Source organism: Natator depressus, chromosome 25 (genome assembly GCF_965152275.1).
Source record: "Natator depressus isolate rNatDep1 chromosome 25, rNatDep2.hap1, whole genome shotgun sequence".
In the NCBI taxonomy this organism is placed as follows: Eukaryota; Metazoa; Chordata; order Testudines; family Cheloniidae; genus Natator; species Natator depressus.
In genome coordinates this window covers 12,283,037-12,310,331 of record NC_134258.1, presented here as the reverse complement: position 1 = coordinate 12,310,331, position 27,295 = coordinate 12,283,037, and the positions used below count along the sequence as shown (strand labels likewise).

The window sequence follows — 27,295 nt, the reverse complement described above, 5'->3', positions numbered from 1 at the left end:
GGATACCTGGGTTCCATTCCCAGCTCTGCTTCTGACCTGCTGTGTGACCTTGGGTGAGGTCCTTCCCCTCTTTGTGCCTCAGTTTCCCCTCCCACCCACTGTCTATTCAGATTGCTCTGCAGCAGAGACTCCCTCTCCCTATGTGCCTGTGAAGCATCCAGCACAATGGGGTTCTGACCTAGATTGGGGCCTGTGTCTTACTGTAACACAAATAATTAACCATTTTAACCATAATGTTTAACTGAACGTAGCGTTGAAGTCAGGTCACACTTCTGGTCTCCCCCAATCTTGTAAAGTTCCCCATTAACTTGACTTTCCTATTTCAGCCCATGTATCGTTTTCTCCCCCCAGGCCCCCAAATCACCTTTCTTTGGCTTAGCAACCTGATTACTTCATCCAAGTACATGTCTCCAACTGGGAAAGATGTGTCAGTCTCTTAGCCTCTTCGATAGTTTTGCTTTTCTCTCCTTACCCATGAATCTTTGTTTTAAATGGAATAACAGGTACCCTAAACTGAAACAAACAGGGGGCCGAAATCCTGAAGCATCTGACTCTTGCTCTAGACTCCACTCTGATTCCCATGCCTAATGATTTTTTTCCCAAGGAGTCATACAGTACATTGTCTCGTTCATGCTGCATCCCAATCATGAACTAACCTCCTAAACTGGGGAGAGACCAAGTAACCCAGTTCCAGATCTTCTGACCCCTGCTGTAAATTCTGATCCAGTACGAATCGGCAAATGGATCTCACCATTTGCTCGTGTCCCCAGCGCCGGCTCTTAACCTTGACCCAGAACTGGGAACACAAAGCTTCATCTCTATGCCTGCGAGGTTAATGGAATTCCAATTTGTGAGCTCTAGAAGGAGGTAATTTCTTTTCTTTCATGTCTGCTAAATACGGTTCCTCAAAGAGGCATAATTTCTAATGTTCCGCATGACATGAATTCTAACTGGTTTAGCAATGATCAGTTTCACCATTTACTCCTGTGTAATCTGTCCCTAACGACATTAAAAAATAAAATAATAATAAAAAACAGAATACGAAAAGAGAGAGTTGTAGACGCAGTTATTTCACAAGTGACATTTTATGGGGGAAGGGAGCATGGTAATTTAATCTAGATAAAAGGAACAAATTAAGTGGTTTCCAAACAGATGCTTTAGAAAAAGGGGGAAAATAATAAGAAAGATAATGGTGCTGGTAGTTCCCACACAAAAGGAGAAGGGCGCCTGGCTTCAAATGACACCATCAAGTGCTTTTGGGTCACGATTTTTAATTTTTTTTAATTTTAACCTTTAATTGCAAAACTGTTGGAATTGTTTCACCGGCTCCAATCAGCTTTGGCTCAGGCCCCATCATGCAACTCTTTTTCCCTATTTGATTTTTGTCTTGTGTACATCCACTCTGGAGGTTGAAAATTAAAAATGGGCCCAATTCTCCTCTTGCTTAGGGCCTGATCCTGTACACGTGTGCTTGGCTTTAAGAACGGGAGTCCCCCAGAGCATTTCAGTTAACTCATGTGAGTAAAATTCTGCATGTGGTTAAACATTTGCAGGATCGGGGCCTTGGAGTGGGGCAAATCAGGAGTAACTCTCTGGGCTGTTTGTAAAGGACCTGTCAGGGTGCTAAATGCTGTAAACTGGGCTAGGTTGTAACTCTGGAGGTGGCCAGACCTCCAAAAGGAGTGAGATTCACAAGAACGTAGGAATTGCCAGACAGGATCAGACCTGAAGTCCATCTAGCCCAGTGTCTTCTCTCTGACAATGGGTAGCACCAGATGCTTCAAAGGAAGGTGTAAGAAATCCTGCAGGAGGCAGTGAGGGGGTAACCTGCCTCCATAGAAAGTTCCCTCCTGACCCTCTTATTTCGGCTGGCTCATGCCATAAAGAATGAGGATTTATATCCTTATCTAAAACTTTTCACACCTGGGACGCTCTATTGAAAATGGCCTCACTCCAGTCCCCAAGCACATGCTTCCAGGGCCACTAGCCAATGTAGTTGCAGCTGATCTCAGCCATTCCTGTGGTGTGTAGGGCGAGAGCAGTCCCTAAATCAGCAGCGCTCTATATAGCGCTGGTCGGGCCAGAGGTGCCGGTGAGCTGAAACCTGCTCTCTGCTACGTGGGTCTAATCCAAAGGAAGCATAGGTGCTGGAACTAGGGGTGCTAAAGCACCCCCTGGCTTGAAGTGGTTTCTATTATATGCAGGCTTAATGGCTCTCAGCACCCCGAAGGGAAGGGACAGGAGGAAGGCGAGAGACAGCCCTTAGTACCACCTCCTTGATGACAGATACTGGGGAGCCACATGACCCTCTGACTCTTCACCCTCTCCTGGAAACCAAGACCCGGCCTTTCTGTATCCACCAAAACTTTGCGGCTCTGGCCAAGGAGGAAGATGAGCCTCCCGTGTCTTCTCAAAGGCCAAATACGTCCCTTTGAGGCTGTACCCCCATCTCCTGGTCCTTGGAGACCCCACCAGCCGTGACGGCACTGGGAGATATAGATGGGGGGGGGCCGGTTCGGAACCAGACTCAATGGACGCTTTTGACTCAGACCCCCAATTTTAGGCCCCCACCGGTGCAGATGGAATTTCCCAGGCTGGAATCAATGGAGTTCCACCAGGGATCAGTTCTCCAGCTGAACTAGGGACTCAACGGCTCCCCCCTGCGCCCGCCCCCAACCTGGCCCTCCGAATGAGGAGGCCTGGATGGAACCTTCTCCTCTGTCCTAGCCCCAAGGGCAGCGTCTTTAGTTTGGCTAGGTGTCCCTCTCCGCGACCCTCCAGCCTCCGTTAAAAGAAACGCAGGACAAAACCCTGCTTCTAATCAAGATAAGTGGGGCTCTGTTAAAACAGAGACGTAAACCAGCCTCCCCAATGGGTGGTCAGGCGGCTAATTACAGTCACTTGATTATTTTTGCTTGCTGGGAGCCCCCGGCAGGGGAGACCCCCCAGGAAGCTGGAGCTCTGAATTTTACAAGGTGAACGGTCCATGGGGCAGGGGCAGAATGAGCTCTGATGCTCTCATCCCTGGCTTCTCAGGGGAGGAAAACTGACTGGCTCAGGAGCCTCTCTGTGTGTTTGGGTTTGGTTTACTATTTTTCAGAGCACTCAGCTGGCCCGGGTCTTAAACGAAGGCTCAGTTAATGCCGGCTTTAGTGTGTCAGATTCTGGCATGATCCGTGGAGAGTAAACAGAGTTGCTGCTTTAAACCATAATAAACCCTCCATCACCCCACAAAAAGGTGAGCTTTGTTCCGACCAGCAGCAGGGCCTTGTGGCTGAAGTGCTGGGCTGTGCCTCAGGTTCTAGTCTTGGCTGTGACCCTGGGGAATGCTTTCTTGCTCTGTGCCTCAGTCTCCCCATCTGTAATATGAGGCTAATGATACTGCCCACCTTTGTAAAGCACGTTCAGGTTTACTGGGTATTATTATTGGCTGCACGGGAAGCTGCTGTGTCCCGGGAGAGGCAGAATGAAGGCAACCGAGGACCGCAGGCACGCTCACTCACAGCCGTCCCCGGAGTTAAGAAGACTGGGGCAATTCACACCTCTTGGGGTTCTTGTTTCAGGACCTCGGCAGACCCAAGCAGGCAGTGGTTACACTGGTCCCAGAGGCGACTGACATGACCTTAGCACACCAACACAGCAAAGTCTGGTGCATAGTAATAAGAGAGGCCCCATCCTGAAGGGAAAGGAAGAGCCCCAGCAAGATTTCAGGTCTGGGGTTACCGTACAGCCAGCAGACCAGGGAGTCATTCAGAATTCCTCCTAGAATGCTACGGACAGGTCCATTCAAACCTGACCCTGGATCTTCTTCTGAGCCCAGCCCGTGGAAGTTAATGAGAAGGCTCCCATTGGACCAGCCCACTAGGTTTTCACTTGACCCAGATTTCTAGTCCAGTGGGGGTATGAATGTTGGACTGGGGAGCCATTATTCCTTGACCTCTGATTCTGGCTGTGACCTTGGGTGAGTTGCTCTGCCTGTCTCCCTGTTCACCTTCCTCGAGCAGGAGTGCTGCAAAGGGCTATCAGGCAGTATTCAGGCTAAGTGCTCTGACAGTGAAAAGCACTAGGAGTTATTCCAGATTTCAGCTGAGACGTTTGGAGCCAGATTCGCCCGGCACACTCTGGTTCCATTGCACACCTCTGGTATTGCAACGCAGCCATAAAGCAGGGTTTAGAAGAGGCTGCTTAAGATGGCTTCACAGCTGCTTTGCATCACCGGAGGGCACAGAGCAGACAGACCGCGTCCAGCAGAACCTGGCTCCTGTTCAGACTGTGTATTTTCTGGTGGTGTTTTCTTTTTCTAAAAGGAATTTTAGCCTTGCAGGAGGGAAGAGGCCCAAATGACAGGATTTCACCACAATGCTGCTAGCTTCCCTGCCAACGCTACTCCCCATCCTTGTGCTCTGCCTCCATAGCTATGGCTTGGGAAGATCCAAAACTCCTTATCCACCCACAACGAACAGTTCCCTGATCAAGCACGGCCTTCACTTTAAGCGCTGGGTCCGTCACCCAAGTCCATAGGATTTCTCATGTGCTTGAAGTTCAGCGTGTCTGTACGTGCTTTGCTGGGACAGCGCCAGAGTGTTCAGCACCTGGCAGGATGGAGCCCTGAGAGCCCTATCCTGGGAGATGCTGAGAGAACTGAGTATCTCAGAGGAGGTGCTCCCAGGGGATCCGGGCCTGGGATTCCATGTGGCAGACAGTTCTCTAAGTGTCATTAGACCCAGAGCCAGCCCGTCTCCATATAAAAACTCCATGTGTCTGGACAGCACAATCAGGGCAAAGGTGAGTGCGGTGACAAAGCAGAGAGTTGGAGACGCAGGCATGGGCCAACCTTTCAATACTCCGTCAGCAAAGGAGGGCAGGTGGTCAGCTGGCCTCTCACGGGGGCAGAGTTAAAGCGGTCTGAGCGTGTGGTTTGACAAGAGCACCCTGGGTTGCTGATGCGACGGGGCTACTTACTGACTATTTGAGCTCGAAGATTCTTGAACAGTATTATTCACTGAAGTACAGACTCAAGACTGTAGCCCTACCGCTGCCTTTCCGATGTGTTTTTCTGTTGGAATATATGTGTGTTTCAGTGGAAATTTCTACCTAGAGCAAAATGTCCCAGCCCTCCCTGAATCTTTGCATGGTTTATTTTGTGGATTTTGTGGCTTTACAAGCTATTTCATAAAGCCCCGAGTCAGCAAGGAAACAACACTGTAGCCAGCTTGCAGCGTCATGGCTGGGACTACGCGGCACGCAGAAGCCGCCTGAAACGTCACCGGGACAGCCGCGATAGAGCTCGAATTGTCCTGTTCCAAAGCTACAGCCCCCTGCCACTAGAGCTGCTAGCAGTGTCCGGGATGTGACACACAGCTGAACGGTTCTGACTGTATCCAGTAGCGGGCAGTGTTGCACATACCCACCCTCCAACTCATTACAATGTGCTTCCACCATGGTCTTTGGGTGGCTGCTAAGCGAGACGCTTGCACCGAGCTCTGTTAACCACTCACTGTGCAAATTTGCACGTTCTGCACCAGGCCTTCCATTGGGCTTTTCAAGTCACCCTCGCCCTGTTAGGAACAGGAAGTGCCACGGTCAGCAATGTGCACAAGGGTCGTTCCCCGAGAGGGTGCAGGGCACCACCCATCTGCAGCGCGGGATACTCACAGATGTAGTAATACTCGTTCCCTGGCCTGAACTCAAATCCTAGAGAGAAGGGAGTGAAGAGCTGGAACTTCTCTGAGAACTTCAGGGGCCCGCTGGGGGAGTCGGGCCTGTTGCACTCCCAGCGCTTGAAGCCTTTCTGCCGGTGGTCGCAGGAAGCATGGCCCTCGTAATTGACCATGTACAGGATATACCGCTCCATCTTGTCCACCGGGAAGGGGTCCTCATAGTGAGGGCAGTAGATATCCAGGTAGTCATTGATGCTCACTTCCACCGTGTAGTCCCCCCGATGGAACCTGCAGGGAACGGAAGGAGGAAGCAGGGGTGAGAAGCAGGGGATCCAGGGAAGGACCGCGGCGGACTGGCCAGCCTGACACGTGTCAGTCAGAACATTGGGCTCTCTGCAAGATGACAGCTCAGGGGCCCTTGGCAGCAGAGCTTTGGATGTGCCTGCTTGGCACTGCGGGTGCTTAGCACCTGTGACTCTCAGACCCCTAAGGGGCTCAAGTGGACCAACCCAAAGCAGTGTCCACTTCTGAAAGATTTCTGAGTTAAGCCACACGCCCAATGCTGCACAGCAAGCCAGCAGCAGAGCCAGGAAGAAGACCCAGGAGTCCTGGCTCCCACGAACCAGCGGACTACACGCCTTGCCAAGGCTTCATTTTGTGGGGTCCATGCAATGAGTCATGGGATGCTTCGGGCATAAGAAATTCAGAAGTGACTAGTGACTCCAGGAGCCTGACTTGGGACACCTTAAAGGGCTCTGATTTCCAGACAGTGCCAAGTTCCCACCCTTTGAAAATCACTACCCTTTTCGGTGTCTCAAACTAGACACCAAAAAAATCACTAGCCACTCGTAAAAATCTCTAGCCACTCATAAAAAGCTTGACCTTAAGGCCTGACTCTGCTACCCTTCTCCTTGGACAGCCATTGGCAGCTGTGCAAAGTGAGTGGAGAACACAACCATGCTGATTCATATATAAACAACTGCACATGGGGCCAAGCCATGGAGAATCGGGCCCTAAATTTTTTCCCTCTTCCTTTTTGGTACCTGTAACAAGCATAGAGAACCCACCTCTTCTTTTCTGATTCTACTTTTCACTGTGTCAAACCACCCATCCCTTACACAGAAAAAAAGGAAAACAGATAGTAAAGGAGTTTTTCCCTTATCCAATGCTTCCTGACCTAGATTTCAAAGCGCTTTACAAGCATCAATTAATGGACCCCAAGAAAAGCCCCAGGAGGGGAGTTTGACTCACCCTATTTTACAGAAGGAAAACCGAGGCACAGAGACTTTCAGCAACTTGTCTGAGCCCATACAGCAAATTAGTGGTATATCTGGGAATAGAGTTTAAGGCTGGAAGGGACCCACCAGATCTTCTAGTCTGAGCCCCTGTATTTCATAGGCCACAACTGCCATCCAACCACCCCAGGATTTCTGACTCTTACTCCCTTTTACTTTAACCACTAGACCACGCTCCCTTCCAAAGCCAGGCGCAGAGACCAGGAATCCTGACGCACAGGTCCTCTGCCCTAATCACCAGTCAAACGCCCTGAATCCGCGTTCACTCTACAAGATTAAATTCAGTACCTCATTGTTTTAAGAGAAATAAACTGGCAACACTTGGTAATAAGTAGCAAAAAATCATTATGCATTGCGATACCATCAAACCCTTTTGGTATTACTGCAGATGTGCGCTCCAATCCTATTGTAATTTATGTTTTTTGGTACTGATTATCTGAGAGATTAAGGGATTAGCAGAGCTAGAAAACGACTCCACAATACTTCAACAATTCCCATTTTAGACCATGATACACCACAGTCCCCTAAGACCAGCCAGCTCCGTTTGCCACCTTCCAAACCCATGCCCGCCTTCTGGGGAAATTTAAAATAACTTGCTGTGTAGATTTGATTGGCCCTCGCGTTTGACGAAGACTCCGCAGTCAAATGCACGAGCCCCTCAGGAGCGATCCTGACTTCTCCCCACACCGAATGGGTTTTCTCTGCTAATTAATTTGAAGTTCCTACAGAGGCACTTGCCCTCAAATAGAAATTCTCTTGCCGACATCAGCAAGGCTAGGGCAGGTGTGGGGGACTGATTCACTTCCAAGTTGCTGAGAGAGCACAGAACATCTGGAATAAAAATTGGGGCCGTTGTGGATGCGTGTGTGTGTGTGCGCGCGCACACGGGCATTCACGAGATGCCAGGAGACACTTAACATAAAACTGTTCCTTCTTCCGCTTGTATTTGTCAGCGTGCTTGCGTTCTATCTACCGCTCTGTGACTCAGTCTCCCCACCAGGGACAGCAGTGCTCAAAGAGCTTTGAGAGCCACGAAGGGCAAGTTGCAGTCATCTGAAGCAGGCCAAAATCAGTGGCAAACACGACCCCCGCGGCTCTTTGCACTGACTGCGCACGGTGATGGGCGACAGGGAACCAGGCCTCTTGGGCTCTCTCCCTGGCTCTGCCACTGCCCAGCTGTGTGACCTTGGGTGAGTCACTTCTCCTGCCTGGTCTGTAGTGTGTGTTGGGGTAGGAGTGGGGGGGAGATTTCCACTGAAGTAGCCACACCAGCGCAAGCCCCTCCAGTGTAAACATGCTGCACCGATGCTACTGAGCCCAAGAAGCGACTAGCACAGTGTGTCTCCATTAGAAGTTCAACCCTGACCTGCTTCATCGCTGTCCTGGCACCAGTGAAGATTTCCCTCGTCAGGATGGTACCAGATACCAGGGTAAGGGGCAAGGGGTACCAAGAGGCTCACACCTGGGGCACTGGCCGCTCAGCGTGATGCTGGGTGTGCCCCCCTCTCACAGAACCTCTAGGGCCCCCTGAAGCGAAGAGCAGGCCAAGAACAGTCCCCATTGTAGTTCCTCCGGCCTGCTCTCCTCCAGCCCCAGGACTCCCCATCTGGTGAAACTGACAGCAGTACACGGGCCCCCTGTTGTGGGAGGGACAGGAGGGGGCCGGGCACTACGGGAAGCCTTGTCAGCTGTCAGTCTCTCTTTAAAACACGGCAGACAAAAAAGCGGGCAGACACCCCTCTGCGAAGGCAGCAGGCAGGTCACTGACACTCAGGCAGCCAAAAGAGGAATTATTCATGAATGCCGGGTGGAGGAGCCTTAAAAGACAAACAACAAAAGTTTGGGGGGTTGTGAGTGGAGGGTGGCATGAGTGGCAGGGTGTGTGTGTGTGTGAGATTCCAGCCTGTGCCCCGCTGCAATGCATGCCGGACCTGGTGCAGCCCCGGGGCCAGGAGGCAGCCGGTGAATTGGTACTGGAACCGATGGAACATGGCCAACAGCTATAAAACCCATATCCTCCGCCAGTTTCAATGAGCATCACTCCACGGACCAGTTTATATCAGCTGGGGATCTGGCCCATAGTTCTTTAGGGGCTAACAACCCGGGTGTCTCCCTTTTGCCAGTGGTAGTCAGCCTTTTCCAGACTGTATTCCTGTGGAACCACAGAAAACTTTCAGGGATCCCTCCACGCGTCTCAAGGACCCCATCCCCAGCTAGCCCTAAAAACAGGGTGGTTGCACCCCCTGGAACCTCCCTGTGGCCTGCAGCGTGAGGATCTGTGTTGGGGAGTCTGGCTCTATTACAGCCACTGTGAATTCAGCAGTGGTGGAAAGCGCCCGGAGCCTGTCCGCTGGTACAGGGGCCTCTTGCTGGGCATTGGAGATGGGGAGGCTAAAGGAACCGCGAGCAGGGTGGGAGCGAGGATGCTGAGCAGAGGCACATGAAGGCAGACTGCTTCTGTCAGGGGTCTGAGCAAAAGAGATGGCAAGAAAGTTCGTGGGAAGGGGCGTCCTGGAGGACCATCGGGTACTGAGTCCTGTGAGTGGCCCTGGCTGCACATTCTCACTGCAGTTATCTCGGGCTAGCAACACGCAGGATGAGCTAACTCGGGGTCTGGCCAGTAGCTCAGGGCGTGAGGGCTGCTTTGTTGTGGGGCAGGGAGAGAGGCATGTGAGTGTGTGAATGTGGAATGGGTTAAAGGCAAAGCCCATGTTTGAACCCATGTTAAGTCTGCAGTGAAGATGAGGCCTGAGCCCTGGTCTACACTTAGCTACGCTGCTCAGAGGGGTGGAAAATTCACACCCCTGCGTGCTGTAGGTAGGCTGACTTGACTCCCGGTGTAGATGTGGCTAGGTCCGCCACTGCTTGGGGAGGTGAATTACCGACGTCATCGGAAAAACCCCTTCCGGCGCTGAAGGAAGCTGCAGCTGTGCCACTGTAGCCCTTGGGATGCAGACGTGCCCGGGGGCCTCTCTTCTGTATGGCAGAGAGAGGCTGAGCTATATGCACTGACCTCCATCACTAGGTCCATATTGCCTCAAAGGAGCCCGTGCTGGGGGCCAGGAGGGAGTTCACTCTCCATGGCCCACTCAGTCCGTAGTCTCTCTGCCACATCTGTCCACCAGGAACAGCCACTGAATGCTGAATGCAACAGTGGATACTGCGACCCGGCCCCTGTGCCACAGGGAGCTGGGCTGAGACCCATCAAACTCATCCCATGGGGGCCACCGAACCACACACACTGTTACTGACTTGGAGGTGGGGGTGGAACTGTCACGGAAGACGGGGAGCTGGGGGTCAAATGGTGGGACAGAGCCCCCAGAGCTGTTTACACACAGGCCAGGAGCTCTGCTCGAGATCCAAGCACTCCCAAGTCTAGGGAGGTTCGAAATTTGGATCCGGATCCAGATCTGAATTTTGCAAGTGGCCTCCCAGCTTCATAATGGGCCTGAACCAAAACCCCAGGCCTCTGCCCCCCAAAGCCTGGTGTATGAAATTTCTCCTTCTGTCTCTCCTGCACTCACCCCTGCAGTATCTGAGCTGCAGGATCCGGACCTGGTTCCAAATTTTGCATCTCCACTTCCCGCATCTCCCTGAGGGCAGGTTCCCCCCACCCCTGCGCTTCCCCCATGCTGTGCCCCGGGGTGTGTGTGGGGGGAAGTGCAGGAAGGTGGCCACTCTGCAGCAACTGGGTAAAGAGCCTCGGTTTCAGAGGATAATTCACCTCTCCCTCCCCCGCCCAATTGACAAATTGCTTCTCCTCTCCTGGGGGGAAGATGCAGCTGCATCTCCATTTAGATGGAGATGGCCCGGTGGACAAACAGAGCCCCACGGGGTCTCTAAGTGGCAATTCAGCGCTGTGGGATGGGCTTCCTTCTCCAAGCCCCTGGCCTGCTAGTGAGCCAAGCACACACTGCTGTGTGTGTAATACAGCCAGGCGGGGGAGGGAGAGGGGCTGCATGGCAATGGGGCCAGTGAGTGGGAGGGTTTAAAGGGACAGGCTGTCCTCCCTCCCACAGGGCAGGGTGTGGAGGAGATGTTGGCCCAGCGGTCAGCCTGCAGCAGGAGGCGAGTGGAGCTCCCCTGGCTGGCCCTGCTGTCTGCACAAAAGTGTGTCTGGCTGATTTGTGTGTGTCATGGAAATCCAGGCAGTGGCAGGGGTCAGTTTTGTGGGGCAGCAGGGAGATGCAACACACAGACACTCTCTGACACACACACACTCTCCCATTGTTACATGCGCACACACACACACCCAGTCACTCACTCTGACACTCAGAAGCATATACACACCCATTCTCTCCCTCCGATGTGCGCACACAGACAATGCGCACACACAGGTATATATACACACACACACACAGAGACACTTTCACATGCTCATGCACAATGCACACACACACACACAGCAGACTATGCACACGCTCAGGCATACACACACACGGGCACATACACACACTCATGCACAATGCGTGCACAAAGACACACAGAAAATGCACACACACACGCCATAATTCTTGCTCTCTCTGGCATGCACACACTCAAAGACATTTTCAAGCTCTGCAACTCAGACAACTAGAAAATGTAAGTGAAAGCTGAGGTTCTTGTGAAAATCTCATGACTCCAGGAGGTGGGGCTTTAAGGAAAGCACCAAACACCGCGCAACTACTGATAGACTGGCAAGATAGTTGGTGACACTGTGATTCCCACAGCCTTAGCAGGGTAAGAAAAAATGAAATGTACAGACAATGATAGGGATGTGTGTGTGTGTGTGTGTGTGTGTGAGCGCAACCCCCCGAACCACCAGGAAATGTATCAGGGGATTCAAGAGGATGACATAAAAGACATGCAGTCATCACAAAGGGAAAAAGGGAATGAAAAAAAAAGGAGGAAGGAGAGAACAAATGGAGAGCAGGAAAGGGGAAGGCTGTTCCCTGAATATCACTGAAGCAGCTCTCTTGCAGTCTTTAAGCTACTATACACCTCATTACTCGCTTCATAAGCACTCTGATCACACAGTGAAATACGCTAATTAAGGAGAAGGGTTTTTTCTCTCTCTTTCTCTCCTTTTCCGATTCAGTCGTGCCAGCCCTGCCCCTGGCAAGGTAACATTTTAAAATGTAAAATTAATACCGAGGGCCGTGATTCACTGGGCAACAATTTTCAAATGCGCACACACAATAAAGGAAAAAAATCCCACCTCTCCTCTCTCCCTTTGTTTTTGTTTTTTTGTTTTAAGGTATTTATTTATTTATTTTGATGATTGTTATTAAAGCCGAAGGAAGAAAGGAAGAAAACAGGATGATCAGGGAATAATTATTATTATGGGTTTTTTGGAAAAAAAGTCCAAATAACGCAGAGTGCCTCTGCTGGATGACAAGCTGCTGAATTAGAACCGATCAGCTGTGATAAATGGGGGGGTGGATGAGAGGATTGATGGATATGTGGGGGGGGTGAAAGGTTTAGCCTTCAGGTCTGAGGTGGAGGTGATGAAATCACCAAGTGAAAATAACAGTAATCCCTGGCTCTTATCTAGAGCTTTTCATCCGTGGATCTCAAAGGGCTTTGCAAACCAACTCAGTAGCATGATCCTCATTTTTACAGAGGGGGAAACTGAGGAATGGGGCGGGGACATGGCTTGACGAAGGCCATCCTGCAGCTGGCTCTGAGAAGTGGGGGGTCCCCCATGCCTGCGCAAAAATCCTTTGTTTTCAATGAGGCACCACACTGGCAGAGCTGGCAGCAGGAGTGGGCCCCCCTGCAATCTGATCGGTTTGGCCAGACCTCTGTGTGGGCTCCCAGAGCGTTCAAAAGGGTGACGAGGGCTGCAGGACTGGGAGCCAGGCTTAGCCAAGGATATTTTTTTCCCCGACATTGGTTTCTTGGACCATTTCAAGGCTTTAAAAACTAAAGAGAGATGTGCCCCAACCTTAAAAACCAGGGAAGGGGTTGTTCGTTGCTTGGAGACCTGCCACTCGGCGCTGAGTTTCCAAACCCCGGCTCCCTCGAAGCAGACAGTACCTGCTCTGTCACACAACACGGTAGGTTGCTGGAGAGGTGAGGGCCTGAGGCTCTTTCTCTCTTCCCCACAGCTCTCTGGTGTTTGGACAATGTACCAAGAACCGCCCCTGGGACTGCTGTTGCTCACTAATATAACACTCAGGGCTTCTCTAGCACGCTCCACACACAGGACTCAATGCACGTTACAAATGGGGGGGGGGGTCAGTCTACACATTTTACAGAGGGCGAAGCGGTGGCACAGACCGGGGAAGGGACTGGCCCAATGTCACATGGCAGAGCTGGGAATTCAGCCCAGGGCCCTACCCATTACACTGCCTTCCCCTACCGCACTTTATAAGATTATGAGGAGGAGGATTTATTAGATGGATTACAGTAGTGCCTAAATGCCCCAATCACAGACCAGGATCCCACTGTGCTAGGTGCAAACAAAGATGGTACCAGCCTCAAAGAGCTGAGATAATCAAGAGAAGGAAAGGAAGGATCATTATCCCCATTCTACAGATGGAGAGACTGAGGCCCGGAGAGGTGGAATGACTTGCCCAGGGTCACACAGGGCATCCAAACCCAGATCCCCTAAGTCCCACGCCAGTGCTCTCCTTCCTCTCCAATATTAGAATGAGATGCACCCTGAGAAGGAGGGACCCCATCCAGCAGAATGATATTAAATGGGGCAATGAGCACTCTGGAGGGAGCAGGGTGGATTTAAGGGATGAGTGAGAGAGGTTGTTTGTCCTGGACTAACACAGTGAGAAGGAGGCTCTCTGCTCCTTTGGTGAGATAGCCAAAGGCTAGTCCCTCCCTGGATTCCCCTCCCCCTGCTTCTATCCTGACCCATTTGCCAAACACTCCCCACAGCAGGAGGCCTTCTGCCCTGATTAGTATCATGCTGTGTATTTTGGGCAAAGGAGGGGCCACTCGGGGTCTTAAAGGGACCCAACTGCATTTGGAGTGAGGCGGCTGACGAGCTTCATCCTCCGTCAATTGCAGGCATCTGATCACAGAATCACAGGAGTGTTGGGCTGGAAGGGACCTCAGGAGGTCAGCGCGTCCAGCCCCTTGCACTGAGGCAGGACCAAGTAACCCTAGACCATCCCTGACAGGGGTCTGTCCAACCTGGTCTTAAAAACCACCAGTGACGGGGATTCCACAACCTCCCTGGAGCTTGTTCCAGAGCCCCCTTATTCCTAACATTGAACTGAAATCTTCCTTGCTGTAGATTAAGCCCATTGCTTCTAGTCCTAGCGACAGGGGACATGGAGACCTCACTGTCCTCTTGATAACAGCCCTCAGTGCATGTGCACAAGGTCCTCAGGTCCCTCCTCAGTCTTCTTTTGTCGAGACTGAACACGACGAGTTTTTAAACCTTTCCTCGGAGCCCAGCTTCTCTGATCCTTTGATCATTTTTGTTGCTCTCCTCTGAACCTCTCCAATTTATCCACATCTTTCCTGAACTGCGGCGCCCAGACCTGGGCACAGGACTCCAGCTGACCCTCACTAGTGCTGCGTAGGGGGGGGGCAATCACCTCCGGTGTCTAACATACGACACGCCTGTTAACAGACCCCAGAATGATATTAGCCTTTTCCCCAGCTGCATCACACTGTTGGCTCAGATTCAGTGTGTGATCCCCTAGAAGCTCCTTTTCCGCAGTACCACCACCTAGTTCGTCCCCATTTTGTAGCTGTGCATTTGATTCTTCCTTCTTAAGTGTAGCATTTTGCACTTGTCTTTATTCATGTCTAACTGTTAGTCAGCTGCATGCATCTAATGTCTGCCCTACACGTCGCTCCCCCCTCCACACCGCAGGAGAGAGAAAAGGTGAATCTCTGAAATTCCCAGCGCTTGGTAAGCTCCGTCCTTTCCCTCGCTCAGATTCTATTCATGTCTCTTACAACACCCCAAACTAGGATTACATTTCAGTGTAGCCAGCAGATAGCCGCCTGATAACATTCTTCCCCGCCTTGTATAGCCTGTATCTTGCAGCTGGGATCTGAGCCTGAAACCGCACTGACAACAGACAGCCCATTGTCTGGTTCTCCACACGAGCGGGTCAGTGGCACGGAGCCCTTGCTTGTTAGTTTTTTTTTCCTTTGCACATTCAAATTCTGGGGTGCAGCCCCCCCCTTCGGAAAAGGGAGCTGCAGAAACCCAGGGGCAGGCACACGGAGCCTGCGTCTCGCCCAGGGAGTCCAGGGGAAGGGGAGAACCACAATTGGGAAGCTGTGCTGATCCTGAGGCTGCAAGTGGGCTGGTGCTCCCACACCTGCAGATCTCTCCCGGCCACGCTGCCCCCAGCCAAGGCTGAGCTGGAAGGACCCCGCTGCATGGAATAGCATCAAAGGCTTCTCAGTCCCTTCTGCTAAGACAGGGCACATGGTGTGTGGAGGGGCAGTTCATGCCAAGTCAGATGATGCTTTCAGTGCCCACTAGAAGCTGGATTGAGACCCCCCCCCCACCCTCCACAACCTGTCACCAGATAGGAACGGTTCCTAGTCACTCCAACCTGGGCAGGAGCTGGGGCAGTGATTCAGAGGTGAGACTCACCATCCCAACTATCCTGAGCCACCCCGTCCTGATTTTGGCACCCTGTTTCCATTTACCCACATCCGGCATCTGGGACGGACACATATGGCCCGCAGAAGGGATCTGGTCAGCCACTGTTCCCCTAGCCCCTGCCTACAAGGGGAGACACTGTCTGCAGCAAGCTCTTTGACTTCCAAATGGCATAAGAACGCAGGACTCCTGGCGTCTATTCCTGGTTCTGTCATTGCCTTGGGCAGGTCGTCCCTCTCTGTGCCTCAGTTTCCCCATTCTGAAAAACAGGAATAATATCTCCCAACCTCATAAGGATATAAATCCTGTCAGTGCTCCGATAGGACAGTGAGGAAGAGCGAAAGGATGATCTAAGCCCTATACGTTAGGCATAAAAACGAGGCCTTGTCTATCATTCAGGACATCACACAACCCAACCCATTCCCCCACCTCCTTATACTTTTTATTACCTGTCTCTGCTGCTGTTAGCTATTGACTTCTGACATCCCTTCGCACAACTAAAAGCCCACGGTCTGTCATGCCATGTGTGCATATATGCCAGGTACACTTGTGACTTACAACTGCACACGCTCCCTACACCCAAGTGTTGCGTTTGGCCCTTCAGATGTCTCTCTCCAGGCTTTTTCCTCCAGAAAGGCTTCGCAGAGCTATGCCCTTGCAGTGTGTGAATCAGCCAGCCGGGGGAGTGCCACACACTGCCTTTCTCTCCCTGAGTTTAAAGTCATCTGTGTTCCAGATGCCTCCCCCCAGGTATGAACACTGCTCCTAACCTGGGTACCCTGCCCGGCCTCTCATTGCTACGGATCCTGAGCACAGCAGCGGCTGTGGGTTATGGGATCCAATCCTTCATCAAGGGGTGGAAGCCCTGGAAACCAGGTTCGCTGGTTTTCCAGCCATGGAAGGACAACCAAATGCGGGCGTTTCCATCCCATTCCAGCATGGTCCCTGTGAGGTCCCGACATCTAACCTACTGCCCTACTGATTTCATAGGTAACTGCCAGTCATCTGGTCCCGACGCAGTCCCGCAGCACTGGGAGCCTTTAAGCAAAGTCCCTGCCCTAACTTGGAACCTCGATGGGTTACAGGGTGGGAGCAGCCAGGATCTCCCAGGGCTAATGGGGCAAAGCCAGGGTGGGGACTTACAGAGGCAGCTGCCTAGCCTGTTCTGCTGCAGCTCACTCCTTTCTTCTCAGGGACCGCGAACGAGGCCAAGGAACGCTGTTCTTCTGGCTCAACACAGCAAAGAGAGCCTCTTTCCAGCGCTCCTGGATCTGGCTTCCAGATGTCAGCTGGGCTTCAGGAGTATTCCTTCTACAGCAGCGTCTAGAGGCTGCAACTGAGATCAGACCCCCAGGGTGCTAGGCACCCACATGCACCACGTAAGAGATAGTCCCTGCCCTAACGAGCTTGCAATCGAGACAAAGGACGGGTTACCCCCATTTTACAGATGGCAAGTGGAGGCACAGAGAGGATAAGCAACTTGCCCAAGGTCACACAGGAAATCTGTGACAGAGCTGGGAACTGCCCTTAACCCTTCAGAGCCCAAAGCAGCATTTTAACCACAAGCCCAGCCTTCCTATAGGCTTCAGCGTTGATCCAAAAGCTTCCCCCTTATGCTGGGGTTTGTCTTCCCGGAGCCTAGTGTGTGCAACTCACGCCCTCCTTCCCCACACCCTGGATCACTGCGGTGCTCTTCCAGAGTCGTACTCTATGAGGACACAGCCTAAATGCCCCAGCTGCTTTAGGGAAAGGTTACCAGGCTTTGGAGGCAGTGCGGTCTTCTGGTTAGAGGCAGGTTTCTATTCCCTGTGCTGCCCTGATCCTTTGGTGAGTCATTTCACCGCCACTGAAACATACACTGGGGAGAATGACACTTAAACTTTACTTTACAGGAGTCAGGACCCTCCGGTGAAAGGCAGAATGGGGCCAGATCCCCAGCTGGTGTAAATCAGGCGAGCGCCAGTGGTGTGAAGGGCTCAGAACACCGGCTGGCGTGAGTCAGCCCAGCTCCATGGGAGTCAATGGGCCAGATCCCCAGCTGATGGAAAACAGCATAACTCCATTGACTTCAGTGGCTCTGATCCAATTTACACCATGTAAGGACCCAGCCAGATGCATTATGATTATTTATTAAGTCCAACCCCAGCAGATATGACCCTCTCCGTACCCTGCCCCCTGGCACCATCAGCCGTGATGCCCCGTTTGCTGGGGACTGACAGGCAGTATTGACCCGTGGCGCAGGGCTCTGAGTGGCAGATGGCGTCCAGGTGGTTTTGAAATGATTCGTATTGGTTTGGGATGTTGAGACACATTAATTGGCCCCTTGGGATGTCATGATAAAGTACAGTAGAGAGGATTGATTAAGCTTCCCAGCAAATTCAACCTCATCCGCAGCTCCTTGGATCACCCCCCCCCCCCCCCCCCGCTGCAAACCAATTCCACTGGTTCCTGGGACGGTTCAGGTCGCATTGTCCAGAGCACAGCCCAGGTGGCCCAGCAGGAATCCATGGAGACGCAAGCCAAAAGCCAGATACCCAGCTCCAACGGGTACTCAGTCCCCATGAGAACAGATGCAACTTAAGACCCTAGAGAGATACAGAGAGGTCCTTAAGCTCTCAGGCCAGGGACTCACCTGAACCATGTCCCCTCAGTGCTGGGAAGTCAGGCCACATCAGAGGCACCGCGATGTGAGGTGTGGCTTGGTGGACGCACAGTGCCCTCTCTCGAGCAGCCCTAGCCACCCTTGTTCTTCAGTTGTTAGCATGCCCAGTTGGACCATCAACCATTGGAATGACAGGACAGATGGACAGCACACTCCAAAGGAAACGGGCCATGCACCAGACCCGCAGGGCTGCCCCGGGGCTCCCGTACCTTGCACATGCTCAAAGCTTATCATGGCCACTTGTGGGTCCAATCCACCCCTCCCGGCCCGTTGCATTAGAAACATCCTATAAGCAAGGGATGTGCTCCATTGTCCTCAGGGGGAGCTGCCAGGTGCTGAGCATCCCTGGAAGCCAGAAAGTGCTACAGAGACGAAAGATGGTCTCTGTCTGAGCAGGGCACCCCAATAGACTCATAGACTATTATGATCAGAAGGGACCATTATGATCATCTAATCTGACTTCCTGCACAATGCAGGCCACAGAATCTCACCCACCCACTCCTGCAATAAACCTCTCACCTATGTCTGAGCTATTGAAGTCCTCAAATCATGGTTTAAAGACTTCAAGGTGCAGAGAATCCTCCAGTAAGTGACCCGTGCCCCATGCTGCAGAGGAAGGCAAAAAAACCCCAGGACCTCTTCCAATCTGTCCTGGAGGAAAATTCCTTCCCGACCCCAAATATGGTGATCAGCTGAACCCTGAGCATGTGGTCAAGACTCACCAGCCAGATACCCAGGAAAGAATTCTATATAGTAACTCAGATCCCACCTCATCTAACATCCCATCACAGGCCACTGGACCTATTTACCATGAATAATCAACGATCAACTAATTGCCAAAATCATGTTATCCCATCATACCATCTCCTCCATAAACTCATCGAGCTTAATCTTGAAGCCAGATAGGTCTTTTGCCCCCACTGCTAATAGCTGCAGGAGTTTTTGAGGATGGGGAGGCGATGTTCCTGTGGGGACCTCTGCCGCTGCAGGACCTCTCCAGGGCTGTGTGCATGCTCTCAGCGTGTCTGTCCTGACTTTTCTTTGCCAGCGCATTTTTATTTATGTATCTGTTTCCCCCTGCTGATTCGCCCCCTCCTATAAATATTACATTTCTGCCTGATCAAATATTCCCTCCCGATGGCTTTGCTGAACGCTGCAATAAGCACATTCCAGAGGCCCAATTGGTTTTTAAAAGCAGCTTCTCTCTTTGCGTGTGTGTGTGTGTGTGTGTGTGGCCTGTGCCTGATCCTCGAGCTCAGCTGCTTCCCTGCTCACCTGGGAGCAAAGGGCAAACGTAAACAATGCAGCGCCCAGGCCTGGGGTCTAGCCCAGGCTGCCGAGCATGGCGCTGAATACAGATGTCACGGCTCCCCCAGAGGAGCCTCAGGAAGCACCAACATGCTTGAAAGCTCCTGTGGATGGAGACGATCCTGACAGTCAGGCTGGCCACTAGCCGCAGCGGCTTAGTGAGAGGCCCAGCTGGTGCTAACAGCCTCAGCAGGGAGGCCCTCCCACAGAGTTGAGCAATCTTAGCACCCCATGGGACAGTGTCTCCAGGGCAAGGGTGTGGCACCGAGGCAGAGCAGCACCAGGTGTGCCTCTCCGGTTCCAGGGATGAGCAGTCCCAGGGCTGCTATTTCAGCCAGCACTGCGTTCACAGGGGGGACCACTAAAGAGCCCAGTCACTCATGGTGTCCCCACTCCCCGACACAGCCTATCTGGGAACAACGCCTCCCGCTGGCCACTGAGAGGAGCAACACATGGAAAACCAGTATCTCATGGGACTAGTGTCCATGCAGATCCCAGGCATGAGAACAGAACAGAGAGCTGGGGTGACAGTCAGTCATGAGCTAGTCTGCCCACACCACCAAATCCAAATGAACCAGCGCATACCTGAGGAGACACTAATACTTCCTGTTACTCCACCTTCATCTACAGTTATACGTCACACTGCTCCAGCATGAGCTAGATCAGGCCAAGGAGTCCTGGGAGTTTCAGTGACACTTCCATTAATACTCTGCAATACCGTGGCATTTAGTACCGTTAGCTGGGGTACACTGGAAGGCACATCAATACTCCCAGTTACTCTGGAATATACCAGAAGATATTAAAACCCCATATTATTCTAGTATTAAGTACATTTGGCTGGAGTACACCAGAAGATACAATACTCCCACTTACTTTAGCATTAAGTACATTTGGCTGGACTATACTTGACGGCATGCTAATACACCATGCTACTCTGGCATGGAGCATACCGAATGATTCACTAATACCTCATGTTCCTCTGGCATTAAGCACCTTTATCTGAAGTATACCAGAGGTTTCCACTGAATGCATCCGATGAAGTGAGCTGTAGCTCACGAAAGCTTATGCTCAAATAAATTTGTTAGTCTCTAAGGTGCCACAAGTCCTCCTGTTCTTTTTGCGGATACAGACTAACACGGCTGCTACTCTGAAACTAATACTCTGTGTTACTCCAGCATTAAGTACCTTAATCTGGAATATACCAGAGGTTACACTAATACTCTCTGTTACTACAGCATTAAGTACCTTTATCTGAAATACAAGGGAAGATGCACTAATATTCCATGTCACTCTGGCTGGAGCACACTGGAAGATACACTAATACTTTATGCCAGAGTAACATGGAGTATTAGTGTATCTTCCGGTGTATTCCAGCCAGACATACTTTATGCCAGAGTAACACGGAGTATGTCTGGCTGGAATACATAGGAAGATACACTAATACTCTGCGGTACTCTGGCATTAACCACTCTGAACAAACTCCCAGGGCCATTCGGCACGGCACTCCCTAAGGTCTCACCGACGTCCAGTGTTCTTGCCAGGGTGCAGAGACGTGAGGAAGAGCTGATATGGCTGCATTCATCACATGCTCAGCCAGGGCCTGTGCAGCGTGGACTCCGCAGGCTCTTCAGACTTTCTGATAGATCTCTGTGCCATTCACATGTCAGACCAATGGCTATCAGATCAATTTGCAACAAGGGGGATCATGCCCTGGACTTTTCTCACGTGTCTGATCTCTGGGTCCCCCAGAGGATTGAAAAGCTTTCTTCTTCTTCAGCTCCACTCCCGAAACTCTCGGATTTATTACTCGGATTGTCTGCGTGTATGAAATAACCTCACTGCACTTTTGATTGCAAAGGCAGCTGTTTGGAAGGCACCGTCAGAGCTTGTTAGAGGAGCGAAGTCTGCAATGACACCAGGACCCTAACACTGCAGTGACAGGGAGAAAGAATGTGATCCGTGCTGCCTGCCCAGAGCTCAGCGCCTTCCAGGCCACAGAAAGTCACACACAACCAGATGGACCGACACACACACACGCGCAGGCACAGAGAGAGGCAGAGACACACACGGAGACACAGACATGAACGCACAAACACAGAGAGAGACAGAGACACGGACAAACACAGACACCCAAACACACAACACACACAAATGCACAAACACAGAGGCAGAGACACATACAGACTGACACACAGAGATACAGAGGATCACAGACATACAAATGCACAAACACAGAGAGTGGCACACGCACACACATACACTGATTCAGAGAGAGAGACACACACCCATAAACTGACACACACAGAGATACATACAGAAACACACACACATGTACATATATACATGTGGAGACAGAGAGAGACACACATACATAGAGAAAAGCACAACCACACAGAGACAGACACAAACTCACATACCCAGCCACAAACACCCAGAGCAACAGACACAGAGGGAAAGAGACTCACACACAAGCCCGCAGAGACACACACAGAGACAGACAGACACAGCCTCACCTGCACGCACGGAGCTGTCTGTTAATTTGTTATCATTTAAGTCATTCAGTTTGTAAAATGTCAAAAGCGTTTAAAATAAAACCCCCACCTGGCAAGCTCCCTGTCGCCCCGTGTGATACCCACAGCAGGACTGCCAGGCTGCGATAATTAAAATGAGTGGGATTTGAACTGTCTCAATGAGGCACATCACTAATTTGTCTGCTAAAAAAACTCATCTGCTTTAAAACTCAGCCAGAAGGAATGAGAATGGGGTGGGGCTGGTACTAGAACTGGCAGGGGGAGGAGAGGGGGAATTCCCACTCTATTCTTCAGCTTTCCAAATGTCTTGATCCAGCTAGCTTGAAAACACTCCCAGTAACAGCATTACAGTAGTTCCTGACCCAGGTCAGGGCCCTGTGCACAGAGAGCGAGAGACAGGCCCTGCTCCATAGAGCCTACAGGCTAAGTAGACAAAGAAAAGGATGTTATTCCAATTTTACAGACAGGGAAACTGAGGCTGAGGGGGGTTACAGGCCAGATTTTCAACCACTCAGCAACCCTGCTCATTGGGACACTTACAGCTCCTGAGCCAACACCCGGAGCTCTTCTGAAAGCCTGGCTCTGTATCTTGGTGGAACTGAGCTATTGAAAACCGGAGCGGAAGTGGCTTGCCGCAGGTCCCCCAGAAAACGTATGGCAGAGCTAGAACTTGAACCCCAAACTTCTGACCCACAGGCCAGCACCGCAATGGCAAACCCTTCCTTCCTGTCTGCAGCATAACGAGAGTGTAATTCTCTGCCCTTCTCTTGCCCCTTTCAGCCCCGGCTCCCAAGGCCCTGTGCACTCATTGATTAAGCTGTACAATGGGGCCTAGGCCCAAGCTGGGGACACTGGGCACCAAAGGTTTGTCTCGATGTCTTGGCCAAGCACTTGCTGTGCCACGGGCTCCAGCCCAGAGGTGGCTACATCTCAGTGCCGTGGTGGGAAAGGTGTCGGAACGTGTTGTAAGCAAGACACGAGAAGTAATTCTTCCGCTCTACTCTGCACTGATTAGGCCTCAGCTGGAGTGTTGTGTCCAGTTCAAGGTGCCACATTTCAGGAAAGATGTGGACAAATTGGAGAAAGTCCAGAGAAGAGCAACAAAAACGATTAAAGGTCTAGAAAACATGACCTATGAGGGCAGATTGAAAAAACTGGGTTTGTTTAGTCTGGAGAAGAGAAGACTGAGAGGGGACATGAGAACAGTTTTCAAGTACATGAAAGATTGTTACAAGGAGGAGGGAAACAAATTGTTCTCTTTAACCTCTGAGGCTAGGACAAGAAGCAATGAGCTTAAATTGCTGCAAGGGAGGTTTAGGTTGGACATTAGGAAAAACTTCCTGTCAGGGTGGTTAAGCACGGGAATAAATTGCCTAGGGAGGTTATGGAATCTCATCATTGAGACTTTTAAGAGCAGGTTGGACAAACACCTGTCAGGGATGGTCTAGATAACATTTAGTCCTACCATGAGCATAGGGGACTGGACTAGATGACCTCTAGAAGTCCTGCCCAGTCCTACAATTCTATATTGTTACCTCCAGTTTACAGATGTGGGGGTCTGAGGCACCACTGCAAAAAGAGCCCAGGAGTCCTGAGCTACCAGTGCATTTGCTAAGCACTAGCCCCCACGCACCGCCCAAGGGCAAGAACAGAAGCCCAGGAGATACTGCTCTAACCACTAGACCACCCTCCCCTCTTGGCATTGCAAACAGAACCCAGCTGTCCTGACTCACGGTTCCATGCTGTAACTTCTGGCCCATGTTCCTGCTCGTGGATGAGCGTTAGGGGGGACTCATACTAAGGAATTCTGGCCCCCTCACGAGGTGCACATGCCCCTCCATTCACCGCACTGAGGGCAGACCACGCCCTGTGTAGACGGTTGCATTTCAGTGTCCAAGGAGGAGCTGGGACAACGCGAAGGGAGATGCTGGAGCAAGGGCATAAACAGCCTTCATCCATTCCCCCAAGGCCCTATCACTGCTCTCCGCATGACAGCTCGCTTGCCGACCACGCCAGCCGTCGGCTCAGTGCTGGGATTTGCTCTAAAGGGTGGTGACCAGAGTTTGCCCCATTGAGGACAGGGCACAACACTCCCTGACCCCTCCTCTGCCAGGAGGAATGTGGGGGTCGGGAAGGAAGCGGGGGCCACCTCAATCCCCGGGGGAACAAGTGATTCCTGACACATCTTACCTCCATACACAAATACATGCATAGGTAGCCATGCGAACATGCATGAATGCCGATTTCCAGATATATGCACTCATGCACACACAAAGTCATATATATGCACACATGTAATCATGTAAACGTGCACTCATACAGATTTACATGCCCATGCGGCCAAGCAAACAGGCATGTGCCCCCTCCATTTATACACATGCATGCCCGCACACGTACCCAAGAAAACACGGAGGCTATGTTTGCACCCACATTCACCTACACGCATATGTTCACATGTGCACGCACCTAGGTGCACACGCTTTTACACGCAATCCTGCATGTCCACGCATGCACACACCCCCGTGGGCACACGCCCACGGCCATCCCAGGCAGCGAAAGAGACTGATCGTGCCGCTGGGATTGCGGCAGCCCTTTGTCAAACGGCCCCTTTATTATCTGCCATCAGGGCTGGGTTAGCCGAGGCGCTGTCTCAGAGCTGCATTTTATCAAGCAGCTAAGATGCAGCCTCCTCCTCCAGAGCAGAGCTACAACCTGTGATTAGGGAGCACTTTGGAAGGAGCGAGGGAGAGAGTGTTCCCCTGTCTGGGCTTCATAAATCTCATGCCACTTAGCTCCTTTACAAGAAAAAAACAAAACCAGAAAAACACCCCATGCAGCAGCAAACCTCTCCCTCCCAGACAGCGACAGGAACGTCTCGGCTCCTCCCTGATGCGATGGATGTGAACTTTTCTCTCCCCCCCGCCCCACCTAATAATTTCTTCTTCATTCTTTGTTTGTTTCCCTCGGTTGATTCCCATACGCCAGCTCCTCAGCTCTGCCCATCCTTCCGAGACAAGCTGGGGGAGGGAAGGGGGCTGCTGACCATCCGGCGTTGGGATGGGCCTTCCCAGAGGGGTTGGAGCACATGTTGGTCAAGCTCCCCAGGGTGAAGGGAAAGGCAGCTGAAGCAAACACCAGATTTTGCTCCCCACCCCTCCCATGAAAACAAAATATCAGCCCAAGGTTGCTCCAGCCCCAGCCCCCCATTCTCCTGCCAATTGCAAACGGTGGGGGGAGTCTGGGTATTAACCAAGCCTGGTGAGTTTCCCTGACTGGCCCCATGCACACAGGCAGGTTTCCCTGCAAGCATACTCATTCAAGGTCCACAGAGGCAACCCTGAGCCCACGCCCATACGCGCCCACAAACACACGCCCAGTTCTGCAGGCACCCATGCAGGCCTGCACCCCCCCCCACACACAGGCACCATGCACACACATTCTGACCCCCCCAAGTTCACCCCCACACACTTATGCATAAGCACCCACATGCATTAGCCCATGCAGCGAAACATGAACACACACCCTCATGCACACGCACACGTTCTCACAAGTGCACCTTCCACACTTGCCACTAACCCGTGCTCCCATGGCTTACAGGGAGGGGGGCTTCCGGCAGGGGTCTTTGTCTCTGGAATCTCCTGCCCTCCCTCTTGGCCAGCGGCCAGGTCTGGTGACGCTGCAAAGGCGGCCCATTGTCCTGGGGTTTCCCAAGCAGAGTGGGGGGCTAGCGAGTGGGCTGGGAGAGGCCTTGGCTGGCACCAGGCTTTTTTGTTTCATCACTGTTTTATAATTTCGTGTAGCAGAGGCACCGAGAGACGCGAGATTAGGGCACTTAGACATCTGCATGGGGACGTGGACCAGCATGGGCCTTCCTTTAGAAATCACTGTATCACAGACACATCCCCACGAACCCCCCCGACATACACAGGCCCTCACTCCACCCCTGCCCTCCCCTCCCCCAGCATACATTCTGTGTCTCAGAGGGACACACAACCCGTCTCTCTCTTCCACACACAACTCCCCACACCCTTTTCCCCCAGCCTCCTATGAGACGCTCGGCCGTTCTTTTCTGGTGCCGTGGGACTTGTCTCGGGGTGGGGATGGGGGAATGCATGTGCAGAGCCCATCCAGGTGCTGTTCTGCCCCCTCAACATTGCATTTCTGTCAAAAGACTTTTTCCCAGCTCCCCAAGGAGACAAATGTCTTTAATTTTTAATAACAATGCATGTAACCGTGGGGACGGGAGGGCCAATCACACCAACAATCATGTCGGGGCGCTCCCGCGGCAGGCAGAGAGCAATCCTAACTGCCACCCCAAATACACGGGCTACCAAAGTCGAACAAACAGCACCTCCCTTTGTTCTGTGCCTGGTTGGCTCAGGCTCCCGGCTCGGGCTTCCAGCTCTTGCAGACAGGGGCCTGGCCGGAGAATGGGGTCTGCCCGGGTTACACAAAGGAGCTGTTCTTTGCCTCGCTGCTCAGATGGGGCCATGGAGAAGCTGGGCCTGGAGAGGGGGCTTCTTCTGACTGCACTCAGGGCTGGGGCAGCCACATGACCTGGTAAAGTCCATTGAATGTGCGTGAAAAAATAAAACCTGCAGAGGAGACTAGTCTGCACTCCATCCAGGACTGACCCCCATGGAGAAGGGTCTGCCTGTCCCCCTGTACGGTTATCTGGCCAGAATCCAGGAGCCCTGGCACCCCATAAACTGCTCTAACCGCTGGACAGAGGAACTCCCAGACCTGTGCTTTGCCCACTAGAGCCTTCGCCCTCTTCTCAGAGCTGGCATGGAACCCAGGAGTCCTGGCACCTAGCCCCACTGCTGCTCTAACCCACTCGACCACACTCCCTCCCCAGAGCTGGAAATAGAACCCAGGAATCCTGGCTCCCAGAACCCACTGCTTTATCTCTTAGGCCACATTCTTACTCAGAACTGAGAATAGAACCCAGGAGTCCTGACACCTCCCCCCAACTGCTAGAGAACATTTCCTCTAAGTCACTCTCTTGGCTCTCTCTGCTGGGGCGAGGCCCTTGCAGGTGTCTATTGATGGGGTGAGGGTGGGGCGAGTTCTCAAGTCTCACTTCAGGAAGTGGGGGGTGCTTGGCACCCCAGAAACGCACTAGGCCCCGGGGAAAGCGCAGGGGCACATTCCCTACACGCCGTACCTCAGCACCGCGGCCCCACGGAGATGCAATTGCTATGCAGGTCTGCGGAACTCCAGAAAGCGGCGAGGTAATTATGTCTTGCTCCGCCAGCAGTTAAGGTGTA

The 27,295-nt window shown here is 52.1% G+C and overlaps 1 protein-coding gene across 2 annotated transcripts in view; it reads right to left on the bottom strand.

The window, feature by feature from the left end:
* The window catches only part of EFNA2 (ephrin A2), a 138,757-nt gene that overhangs the window by 19,830 nt on the left and 91,632 nt on the right, over positions 1 to 27,295 (bottom strand). For both annotated transcript variants that reach the window (XM_074939529.1, XM_074939531.1), the window contains one exon: positions 5,656 to 5,948. In XM_074939529.1, coding sequence (XP_074795630.1) covers positions 5,656 to 5,948 — 293 coding nt within the window. The remainder of the gene's footprint in view (positions 1 to 5,655; positions 5,949 to 27,295) is intronic.